The 12,710-nt window shown below is 39.8% G+C and overlaps 1 protein-coding gene across 2 annotated transcripts in view; it reads right to left on the minus strand.

The window, feature by feature from the left end:
- Nucleotides 1-12,710, minus strand: part of ADAMTS3 (ADAM metallopeptidase with thrombospondin type 1 motif 3) — a 140,312-nt gene that overhangs the window by 22,095 nt on the left and 105,507 nt on the right. Inside the window, exons 12-16 of one of the 2 annotated variants that reach the window (XM_069978296.1) lie at nucleotides 11,273-11,418; nucleotides 10,362-10,537; nucleotides 6,406-6,539; nucleotides 5,461-5,584; nucleotides 1,596-1,652 (exon numbers count right to left, since the gene is read on the minus strand). In XM_069978296.1, coding sequence (XP_069834397.1) covers nucleotides 1,596-1,652; nucleotides 5,461-5,584; nucleotides 6,406-6,539; nucleotides 10,362-10,537; nucleotides 11,273-11,418 — 637 coding nt within the window. The remainder of the gene's footprint in view (nucleotides 1-1,595; nucleotides 1,653-5,460; nucleotides 5,585-6,405; nucleotides 6,540-10,361; nucleotides 10,538-11,272; nucleotides 11,419-12,710) is intronic. The other variant, XM_069978297.1, reaches the window with a different exon arrangement.

Raw genomic sequence — 12,710 nt, forward strand, 5'->3', positions numbered from 1 at the left:
AAAACAATTGACAGGTCTATTTTGTGCGGCCGCTATTCAGTGAACAGCAGCTGTACCAGATTGCCTGTTCTTACAATGTAAAGTATGGCTCCGGGGTGTACTTTACATTGTGGTCTATGGCTAATTGGAGTGCGAGCACACTTGAATGTGTCCGCATTCCATGTAAAATAAAGTGATGTTCACCCGGCCGATACTGCACATCTGAGACATTGGCTGTTGTTTGACACGTCAAACACCAGCCGTGTCAAACAACTGACTATGTTCATAGAGAATGTGAACATGGCCTCATAGTGAAAGGTTTTGCATTGAAGTCAATGCAAACAACGGCCGATGTTTACACAATGTAGTGAACAACGGCAATTTTCAATGCAATTTTCATTGCATTGAATTTAATGCAATATTCATTGCTAACAATGGCCGTTGTTTGCGCATTGTCTGAACATACCCTTAGGCTGGGTTCACACACAGTATATTTCAGGCAGTATTTGGTCCTCATGTCAGGTCCTCATAGCAACCAAAACCAGGAGTGGATTGAAAACACAGAAAGGCTCTGTTCACATAATGTTGTAATTGAGTGGATGTTAACTTGCTGTTAACTTAAAACAACGGCTGTTATATTGAAATAATGGCAGTTATTTACTGTTATATGGCGGCCATCCACTCAATTTCAACATTGTGTGAACAGATCCTTTCTGTGTTTTTAATCCACTCTTGGTTTGGTTGCAATATGAGGACCACAATACTGACTGAAATATACGTAGTGTGAACCCAGCCTTAAACTGCAGGAAATCTGCACCATAAAATCTGTGGCGTGTATGCTATGTATGAACAAACACTTAATAGTCCAGCTATTGGTCTTAGTCTCCTGAAGCAAGAATGTAACCCCTGCCTCATCCATTGTCTGTATAAAGGCATACTGACTCTGGCTATATTCACACATAGTATTTCTGTCAGTCTTTTGGTCAGTCTTTTTTTAACCAAAACCAGGAGTGGGTTGAAAACATGGAAACTGTGCGAATCTTTCCATTATAATTTTGCCCTGTCAGTTCCACTACTGGTTTTGGTTGAAAAAATACTGACTAGAAGACTGATGGAAATACTATGTGTGAACATAGACCCACTCGCTACAGGCGAGAAGAACAACTACTTGCTCACCAGGGAGAAAAAAAAATCAGCCAGACCCAGCAGCCAAAGGTACATTGTGAAAGTTTGGGATAGGATTGTCCTTTAATGCAATGCCATGCAATGCAAATGCCTTTAGTGTAATTATTAGGCTATGTTCACACACAGTAAAATAATACCGAAATACCTCTGTAATTTTGAGTGAGAATAAAACAATGTGTGAACAGGTAAAAAAAAAAGAATTATTATTATTATTATTATTATTATTATTTTTCTCTACTGTGTGTGCACTGATGGTTGGCCAATTCCTAAAAGACCTAAATAGAGCACATTATTGCATGTATTTTTCACTTGTATTTTGCTTTTATTTGACTGTGTGTGAACATAGCCTTATGATTATAATGATAGCTGCAATAATAAGCAATGTAATAGAAGTAATAGTCAATGAAATAATGGGATTAGAAGATACTTGCAAATTTCATTTTCCAGTAACTTGATCTCTTTTTGGCACCGCTTGCTTAATTGTTTTCCTGTTGAAAGAGGCCGATGAAACTGTTTAATGACTCTGTTGCCAGGAATGATATACTACTACGCTATGTAAAACCCACATGGCTGTCTGGGTTCTCAAATCTGTTTTTTTATATACATAGATTGTTACTATAAAAGCAGAGATTTGTTAAATGCAAACATTTCCACAACACTAGTGTTTTTCCGTACGATATATCGTTCCGTCTAAATGCTGATCGTTATAGAAAAAATCTGTACTTCGAAATCGTTAATAGTACGATCGGGCAGGATGTAGTATATTCTTTCCAGTCTGATAAAATGTTCTCTGCTGCCACCTCTGTCCATGTCAGAAACTGTCCAGAGCAGCAGCAAATCCCTATAAAAAAAACTCTCTCCAAACTATAAAGAATACACCACTTGCTGCAGGACATACAGAAGCTGGTAAGTAGTGGAAGACTTGAGATTTTTTTTAAGAAGCAAATTAAAAATCTCTGGCACTTTCTGGCACCAGTTGATTTAAAAGAAAACCATTTTTGCTGAACTACCCCTTTAAATGTAATCTGACAGTAGGTAAGCCTGTGCTTACCTCTCACCAAACCAAAGCCTAGAACTATTTTTCCAGTATCAATAGAGCTCAGATATTATTCAGGATGATTAATTAGCATTGATCATCTTAAAGGACGAGGGCAAACCATTTATCTCTATCTAATGAGATTCAATGGAGGACTGAAGAAACTGGAAACTGCTGCAGTGAAATGTTACACCAGGTTTGGATTCTCCATCAGTTTGAAAATTGAGCATGGTAAGAACTAAGTACGGACTGCGGTTCGCAGACTGTTCTTCAGTACAGTATACACATTTGCAAAGTAGCTATGATGGAGATTTATCAAACATGGTGTAAAGTGAAACTGGCTCAGTTGCCCCTAGCAACCAATCAGATTCCACCTTTCATTTTCCAAAGAGTCTGTGAGGAATGAAAGGTTGAATCTGATTGGTTGCTAGGGGCAACTGAGCCAGTTTCACTTTACTCCATGTTTGATAATAATTATAATTATAATTTATACTGGTAAAAATCTGTTCCTTGAGGACTATGACTGGCAGGAGCCATTTAAAAGGTGTTATCCAGTGCTACAAAAACATGGCCTCTTTCTTTCAGAGACAACATGACTCTTGTCTCCAGTTCAGGTGCGGTTTGCAATTAAGCTCCATTCACTTCAATGGAACTGAGCAGCAAAACCCTGCCCAAGCTGGAGACAAGAGCGTTGCTGTCTCTGGAAGAAAGTGGCCATGTTTTTGTAGCGCTGGATAACCCCTTTAACTGGAAGGGCAATCAGTATGTTTGGGACGAGAGCTTTATATTTATATATACTCCTCCTCGCTATTTGAATGCCATACGTCTTACAAATAAATGGCACAAAAGTTATACCTCTAAAAACTAGGAATTCTGCAAGTAAAAGGCAATTTGACAACAAACTGTAACTACATAACCAGGGCTTCTAAAGAATCTGCAGTTACAGGCTGCCCCTTTAAATTACTTTTATATGGCCAAATCCTTATTACCAGGATTACATGGACCTATGTACAATAATATGATTTAATAAAGAAATTGAACTTTGCAATATATTTCATGGGAAAAATTACACTGTCATATCTTGACCATAAGATAAATGATAACAGCATCTGTGGCTTATAGACTAAATGCCAGGTGAAAGTGAAGCCATACTGTACTGTATGTGATAGCTGATGGGCATTAGTTTACATAGTGTTGGACAGTTTGCTTAATGTCCTATTACACTGAGCGATTTTTAACGATTAACGAGATTGTTTATCGTTAACTTGAAATCGTTCACCATATTACACAGAACGATAATCGTCTGTTACGATCGTTACTATGATCGTTATTGCGATCGTTACTATGATCGTTATTGCGATCGTTACTATGATCGTTTATTCCCTCTGATCCCAGAAAAACAATGAACAATGTGCAATTACACTGAACGATTAGTGAAAAAATGCAGAACTTGAGCGAACGAACTTGGAATTACAGCGAACGATTAGCAAACGATTAACAATAATTTTAGGTTCAGATCTATATCAACGATCAACGACATACGAACAATTTTTCGAACCTGCAATTACACAGAATGATTATCGTTTAAATTCGAACGATTTAACGATTTCGTCCTGTGTAATAGGGCCCTTAATGAATGTATTCTCAAGAATACTAAAACTGATGAGCCCTCATTTTACAGTAAAATATACTGCAAAACAAATAAATATATGGCAAAAAAAAAAATTTGGGGAATTAGTTTTTTTCAATTACTGTTTACTGTGCAATAAAAGTAAGATGTTATGTTAATTATTTAGATCAACAAGATTACAACAATACCCAGTACATACCCAATATATATACTTTCACTTATATACGTTTAAATTTATATACATTTAAAGAATCTTGACCGAGCCAGGAAAAGTCAGGCCTAGCCCAGTCCTCTCCCAGCTGTAAGGAGACGGCCACACAATGGAAGTCTACGGGGCACGTCTTCTCACACAGACACAGAGCAAGGAGAGGATCGCGCGGCAGGGTCCTAACCAATAAAAACTTTTGACATGTCTCTCTGACAAATCTAATTATTATTTTTTTTCTGGTGACAGGAACACTTAAAAAATTAATATACAGTATAGTACTTAGAACGGCCCTTTTCTGACCCATGTGACTTGTTATCTTTTTATTACTTATTTCTTTGTCTTGCACTGCGCAAGTGTAGCTTTTATCTTTATTTTTGTGTAGATGTGACACATGCACCGATACCAAACATGTTTGATATGGGAAGGGGAAGGAAGGTGATTAGAATTTTTATTATGTTGAGGACTAAATCATACAATTGCTTACACACTATACTGCATTGACGTGTTATTTCAGCACTCTGCTAGTACAGTCTGCCTGAGGCAGACTGTACTAGCAGAGCTCCACATGGCAGGCACAGAGGCCTCCATCAGCCATGGTAAGCGATCGTTGTGGGGGCCAATTGGGACCCTGACAAGTGGAACATCTGTCATTTTATTTTAAAAGCCACAGTTGGTATTAACTGCGGTATTTAAAGGGTTAAACTGTTGCAGACTAGAGCCATCACCTACCACATATGGAGTGGAGCTCCATATGCACCATATACAGTAACTACCCAGCAGCAATTAAAAAAAAAGTAGGTAATTTACCTGTATAGTGAAAAGCTAAAACATTATCTAGAGTACACATGTACTGTATCTATGCCTGGAGAGTTTCCAGTGATTTAAAATCTGTCTGGTTATGTGATACTTGTACAGGTGCACGACTTGTTATCGTATGCAGAGAACCATCCTTTTGATGTAAGCAATGAATGTGTCCTTTAAGCAGAGAATTGGAAATGAAACATTTGCTTTTGAAAAACAAGATCCAGCAACAGCAGCTTATTGATGGTTTCTGGGAAGCAATCTTATTATTTTACAGTGAAATCAAATTGATTTAAAAAAAAATACAAAACAGTAAACAAGACAAAAAGTCAAATAGGCAGTCCTAATCTATGATACACTCATACAAACAGTTACTAACCTACAAACAGTACAAAAGGATGGAAGGTATGCAAATAGAAGTATCACAACTGGAAGATGCAAAGAGCTCATTTGTAGTTTGCAACCAATGAACCACATAACTCTGCCTATGAGATGTATACTGTACATACAATAAAACTATATACTATTTTTTTAACAGGACTATATGTAAGGTTGTTATATCTTTCTTATTTGGTGCACAGTTTTGGGGCAATTCAATTAAAGAATCAACAATTACTGTACCGGGTTTCTTTGGAGTCCTCGTAAATGTTCCTTTTACAGTTCGACAATGTGAGTTATCCCCACCACAGACTCCGCACTTATCTTCTACCTTGTTGGAACCAATTTCTTTGTCACAGCCAACCTTCTACAAGACAGAATGAAGTGTAATAATTGGGATTGCGTATTAAATATACAAATTGTTACTAGGGTTGTTTAGACAAAATAAAAGATTGCAGGACAGCAGGGGATGGTGTAAAAACAATGAAGTTATACTCACCTGTCCTGGTTCCTCGCTCCTGCCGTGCTGTTGCTCCCTGTTACAGAACCAGAGGAGATATGCGGAGGATCAGGAGCTTTGCGGCAGCGGCTTTGGGGGACTGGGACAGGTGAGTGTAACATTATTTTAACACCAGCCCCTGCTGTCCTAAAATATTTTAATTTTCCTCCAGACAATCTTTTTAAAGGAGAAATTTGTCCACTTTTAAAATCCGGCAAACGGCAGGGGGGAATTTGAGAACAAGTACGAACTTACCTCTCCCCGTAGTGAGCCGTGCCAGCAGGCCTCGGGACCCCCGCCGGGCTCTGGAATCTCTGGAGCTGCACATGTCACGACCCGGCTGATGGGCTGACTGTTCAGCCAGTCAGTGACTGTGGCGGGACACTGCTCCAGTCACTGATTGGCTGAGCAGCGAGTCAATTAGCCGGGATAGGCTAACATCACAACTTGGGGGAAAATGCCTTCCAGCGGGGGTCCCGGGGCCAGTCCTGCCACTCACCGCGGGCATGGGGAAAGGTAAGTTCATACTCGTTATCAAATTTCCCCCTGCCGGCTGCTGGATTTTAAAAATGGCCGGACTTCTCCTTTAAGTATTTCATTGCTCCCATAAAATCTAAAACATTGTTTTTTTGTGGCATGATCTGGGTCAGTTATATCATCATAAATGAAACTGTAACAATACAACTTACCACACATTCACCTCTGACACATATGCTGTATGGATCCTTGTAGGAACAGCGGGTACCATCATGTGCGAGCTGCTTCATTGATGCTATGTCTCCAGTCTGTTTGGACTGACAGTAAAGCTGGCATCTTTTACTGGCTGTAGAAACAAAAAGAATGGTATTTTTTATGTATGTTATCGAATGAAAATATATTTGGTCTATGGGGGAAAAAGAACAGAAATATATAAACTGTAAAAGTAAAATTATTTACCACAAATGCAATCTGTCATTATTTGCAATGTCAAGGCAATACAGTTTTCCATGCTCTTATTGAAGAGAGATGGTTAAAGGGAAACTATCAGCAGGTTAGAAGAATCTACCCTGCTGACATCTCCCTATAGTGCACAGAGTGCAGAGGATGAAGGTAAGTTTATCTTTACCAAACTGGATTGAACCTATGTCTTTGTATCTGTCACATTTATGCCCTTTTTATATATTTTTATGTAATATTATGACTGAATCTACAAAACTTACTGTTTATTTTACCTTCATTGGTGCACATTATTTTTCTAATTTAGGGTTTACATCTCAATAGAACGTGTAAAACCTATTACTGAATAAATGACAAATTAGTTTCATACAAGAAACAACTAACATGTATTATATTATCCTAGATGTATCAATATTAGAGATAAGCGAACATTTCAAAAGTTTAATTCGGCAGGTTCACCATTCGTTTAAAGCAACATTCAGGTAGTCCAAAACGCACCTTCAATGGACTGAACTAAAACATCTAAATGATTACAGGCGTTTGGCTGTTTTAGTGCAGTTCAAAAAATTTGCTCATCTATACTTACCTGTCTGCTCTCTGTCTGTCTGTTATTCTCTGGTCTCAAGTGTCCCCCTAAATCCTGTTTAGCCAATCACTGACTGAGATAGGACAGCGCCGTGGCCAGTGAATGATTGAACGGGCTCAAGATTGACAACCCGCTTAGCCAATCACTGGCCGCGGCGCTGTCCCGTCTTAGTTAGTGATTTGCTGAGCTGACTGTCACTTTTATCTCGTCTAGAGACACCAGAGACAAGGAGGAGGACATCGGGGGAGCGCGGACAAGTAAGAAAACCATTTTGTGCTGTTGCCATATTTCCGAACTTGTTTTGAACTTTGCAAAAAGTTAGGAACACATCTTGGTTAGGGAAGTTTGGTTCACTCATCCCTAATCAATTTCCAAACTGCAAGTACCCATCTGTGGACCTCATAGTACTTTAAGGTATATACTGTTTTTTACTTCTAATTAATGCAGATATTCTTTGGTATTTGATTCATAGATTATGAAAATATTATGATATCTTTTACATGGCTCCCTCGGCCAACCATGGGCTGATTAACATTCACGTTCTCTGACATCATATTAAGATCCAATGTCTCGTGTAAGGAACATTCCACTCAGCACTGTTCTCTAAATGTTCTGAAGATCGGGTAATAACATCCATTTAATGCATTTTGTTAAATATTGCGGTATTTTTGTTTTCTGGCAGCTGTTCCAAATCACCGTTCATGGTGTTATGTTGTTGACTCTAGCACACTATATCCATCTCGCTCCCTTTATGTGTGGTATACAAATACCTGATCAGCAGCAACGTCCCTGAGAACGTTAAAGGAATCTTGGCAGCTCTTAATTTGCTCAAGGTCTTCCAGGGTTAGTTTCCAACCACAATCAAAAGTAAATTGCTTTATACAAATATTAAATGTCTGTCTCTGGCAAAGGAAGATGTTTAGAGCTGTGCTTTTATAACCAGAAAGAAAGTTACAATATGTTCTTCATAGAGACAAATGTAATAAATAACTAACTTTTGGGAACCACTTTGCTCCATATATTAATGCATCTTCCACTTTTACCCATGTCTCATTATGATGTTTTAAGAACCCACAAGAGCCCCCCCCTTCCTGGTGTAGGTATAACTGTTGGTAGCATTGGGAGAACAGGAGCCCCAAGAATGAGAATAAGGAGATGCCTGGCATTTTTCCTGATTGGTCTTAATGGGATTCTATTGATTTCCTATAGCGTCAGCTTGTGTTCATTGGCATTGGTTGGTTCTAGACATCCTCCTGAGCTGTACAGACAAATGTTTATTTCTCTTGCTGGCTATGAGCACTGCTCAGGCTGGTCCATTACAAGTAATATTTGTAATGCATCCTCAAAATGTCCCTATACACAAAGCTGTCAGACCTATCAATCAAGACAAGACAAGACAGGCTTGAGATGGTGAGGACACCACTTCCAAGACATTTCTCAGTGCTTCAGCCTGTTTTATGTTGCCTATAGTCTTGGCTGCATAAATTTACTGACTCTGTTTAAAGGGAACAGAGTCAGATCAATTGGGCTGATTTGGTTCACTGGAGCACAATATAAAGGTCCTATGCAGCTTGCCGCACGTATCGGCCGCGGCTGCAGCAACAGTTTTATAACGGACAAAATTAAGTTTAATCCCCCTGTGCTTGGCAGGAAGAGGTGCAGCAGGTAGTCATCTGGGAGGCTCCCCGTCCGTGTCTAGTCACCGCTCTCTGCCTGTCAGCGTGCTCAGCGGCAATGAGTGACAGGCAGAGTAACCTGTGCCTCCCCCTGTCGATTATCCCTGCCAAGCATGCTGACAGGCAGAGAGCGGTGACCAGACACGACGGGGAGCCACCCAGATGCTACACTACGCGGGAATAAACCTTTAAACATTTTCTCGGGTATAAAGCTGTTGCAGAAGCTTTGGCCGATATGTGCCACAAGCTGCACAGGAGCTTAAGGCCATGTTTACACTACGTAACTACCGTAGTAATCACGGCCGTTGTAACAACACATGGTATACACTCCGGCCGGGATCCCTAGCAGCACCACAAGAAACTGACATGTCAGTTTTGTGCGGCCACTATTCACTCAATAGCAGCCATAGAAAATCTTGTCAGTTCACACAACGGAGCGTGTGGCTCCGGACGCACGCTCCATTGTGAGCAGCGGGGAATTCGGATTTGGGAGCGCACAGGTGTGCCCGCATCGAATTCAGCAGCAGCATAGATCATCCGCCCGGTACTGCAGTACAGGCCAGGATGATCTTTTTTGACACCGGCTGTTCTCTTACACCATGTGAACATGGCCTTATACTGTTATACAATTGGGTTGATTGGTTCCCTTTAAGCATCCAACTCTGACCAATGAGACATTTATGGCATATCCTATGAAAACAGGAGAAGTAAGTACTATGGATAAGTGAACCTCCAGCATGCTTTGGTTTGTCCAAACTTGAGCGTGCAGCATTTGATTACCGGCGACTGAAGAAGTTGGATTCAGCCCTAAGGCTGCCTGGAAAGCATGGATACAGCCACAGGCCATAGGCTGTATATCCATGTTTTTCCAGACTCTTCTTCAGCCACCGGTAATCAAATGCTGCACGATTGAGTTTGGACAAACCCGAACATGCTGGAGGTCCACTCATCTTTACTAGTTACTAATTACTTTTTGAATAACTATTACTAAATATTACTGAACTATTGAACTATTCGGAAAAAAAATGAACATTGCAAGAAAAACACATCAAAGAATATGTTTTATGTGCGGTTCATTAACAAGATCAATATAAGCCTCCTCGATAAAAGTACAAGGAAAACGCACAAACCTGGAGTCTCTCCAAGTCCCTAAATGATTAATTTATTACATGGAATGAACACTAAGTATAGTTATAGTCTGCTGTTAATAAGTTAAATTATTGGAACACTCCCCAAACTAAATAATCTGCTAAACTCACTAATGTTAAAAGTTAAGCTCCTGTACTGTTTCATTTGCATCAAATTAATAGGTGGCGCCTACTTACCACTATATTTCGTCAATACAAGTCACTTTTATCAGGAAAAAAATCTATACAGTATATTCAGATTTTTTTTTTTTAGATTTGCAGAATGTTATAATGTTGCTGCTAAGAAGAATATTTTTTACCGTCAGGATGCTCGTATGGTAACCAGTGGTGTTTTGAATTCTGAAACTCAAATTGGGAATTCTTCTGCTGACACTGCTGGGCTCTGAAGTCTTCGAAATGTTTAGGACATTCTTCGGTGTTGCACAATTGATATTCATAATTTAATCCGGCACAGTCATGGCCGCCATTCACTGGCCTAAAAATAAACCACCGATGTAAAACTACATGGCATAACATGTAAAAATGCAGCAGTAACAGCTTCATGAACATGAACAAAATCAGACACCATGGGCTGGAGTGCTTAACAAATTGTGTTGGGACATGGTGTACCTGTCATTAAAAAAAAAAAAAAAAACTTTTGACACTTTGATCACTGGGACATTTGGGGGTCTCACAGCTCTGTCTAGGCAGCCCCATCGACTTATAATGGAGATGCCCAGATGGAGATTGCCGTTCCCCTGATCGGTGAAGGCCTCAGCAGTGATACCCAAACCAGGTACCAGGCCACTGAACAACAACAGACTCTGGGACACTAAACAACTGAGCTTCACGAACTGACTTTTTGAACCAGGGATCATAGATTGACGCTTTAAAGGGGTTACAAAAACATGGCCACTTTCTTCCAGAGACAGCCCCACTCTTATCTCCAGCTTGGGCAGGGTTTTCCTGCTCAGTTCCATTGCAGTGAATGGAGCTTAATTGCAAACCGCACCTGAACTGGAGACAAGAGTCATGTTGTCTCTGAAAGAAAGTGGCCGTGTTTCTGTAGCACTGAATAACCCCTTTAATGATATGTTGCCCTATAACATTTATGCAGAATAATTAGAAACATATTTTTAGGCAAATTATTTATACAAAAGTGTCAGATACTTGCAAGTGAATGGAGTATATTGGCCAAAAAGTTAAAATCACCAGAATGTTTTTTACTTACATTGGGTTATTACACTGACGGGTTCTGAATCGTACACCGATGCCGCAAGTTCTTGAGCAAGATCCAAACTTTGTCCATGCTCCCCAGTTGCCATCTTGTTTAACTTGGTTAGTGGTCCTCCACATACAGTGACCCTTGTAGCACCACTACAAAAGAAAATAATATATTACTGTCACTGCATACAGCCTATGGTCTATTGCTGTATCCATGTTCTATAGGCAGCCTTAGGGCTGCATCTAACTTCTTGGATGCAGCCACTGGTAATGAAATGCTGCATGCTCATGCTTGGAAGAACCAGAACGTGTTTGAGGATCGCTCATTTGTACTGTTTATCTATAAAGGTAATAGGGATAGCTGTGAATGGCATCTCTGTGGGAAAGATAAGGGATGTCACCACCATAGGGAAACATTGTGGTTGCCACCTTGATTGAGAACACAATTGGCTGCATGTGTGCAAGGGAAAACTATAGCTGGCAACTGTATTAAGAAACACTGTAGACAACTAAAAGCAGGGATCTGGCTGGTATATACAGTACATAGCTATAGTATACATATTTTTTTATGTATATGAGTACACCAGTCATAAATAAATCTTCGTCCTCAGTTTCCCAGGCTGATTTACTAAGAGATGCAGGCCTCTTAGTAAATCTGGCCATCCCTGAACCTGGCATAGGCATCATGCAACAAATCTACACCTGTTTGGGAGCAGGTGTAGATTAGTTTCATGAATTACGCCAGCAAATCATGATAAATCAGGCTCAGGAGGAGGCCACGCCTCCTCTCTGCCTTGCCACGCCCCTCCTGCCCACTCATTAGGTGAACAGGAGATACTGCGGTCCAACCACTGCTTTAAGAGCAGAGTGATGGTTGGTAGCGTAGATAATAAGCTGTCTACAATGATAGGAAAACAGCGGACGTATCAGGAAACTTAATATGATAGCAATACTGTACATTTTTCCTGTACATGTTTTAATAAATAACATCCAACAATCTTAATAAAGATTGAATTTTCTTTCTTTCTGGACCTTTAATACGTGTGGTCTTCTGGTCAGCCTCACACTGTTTTACTAGCTGGTGGTATACCACTGAGAGAGATTTATAGTGCCAGAAATCATACTGTAGCACTGTGTACATCAACTATTACAAGCCATGGATCTACTGTACCATGCAAATGTGAACTGTAAAAACAGAAAAAAATCTGCAAAAATAATATTCCCAACAGTTCCCAGCTTCCTTTTAGCCAATACGGGAATCCATGTAAAAAAAAAAGTAATAAAAATGTAAGATGTCATATAAGTAATCCTTGTAAAAATATGAATACCCATATAATTAATACCAATAAAAAACACCATCCTATATTGGCAGACAAAGCCCCCAATAAAGCAGCGGGAGGCTGCATTTGGCAGGTAAGATGTGCTACTGATGCCACCGGCATGAT

The sequence above is a fragment of the Dendropsophus ebraccatus genome, chromosome 7, assembly GCF_027789765.1.
Source record: "Dendropsophus ebraccatus isolate aDenEbr1 chromosome 7, aDenEbr1.pat, whole genome shotgun sequence".
Taxonomy (NCBI): domain Eukaryota; kingdom Metazoa; phylum Chordata; class Amphibia; order Anura; family Hylidae; genus Dendropsophus; species Dendropsophus ebraccatus.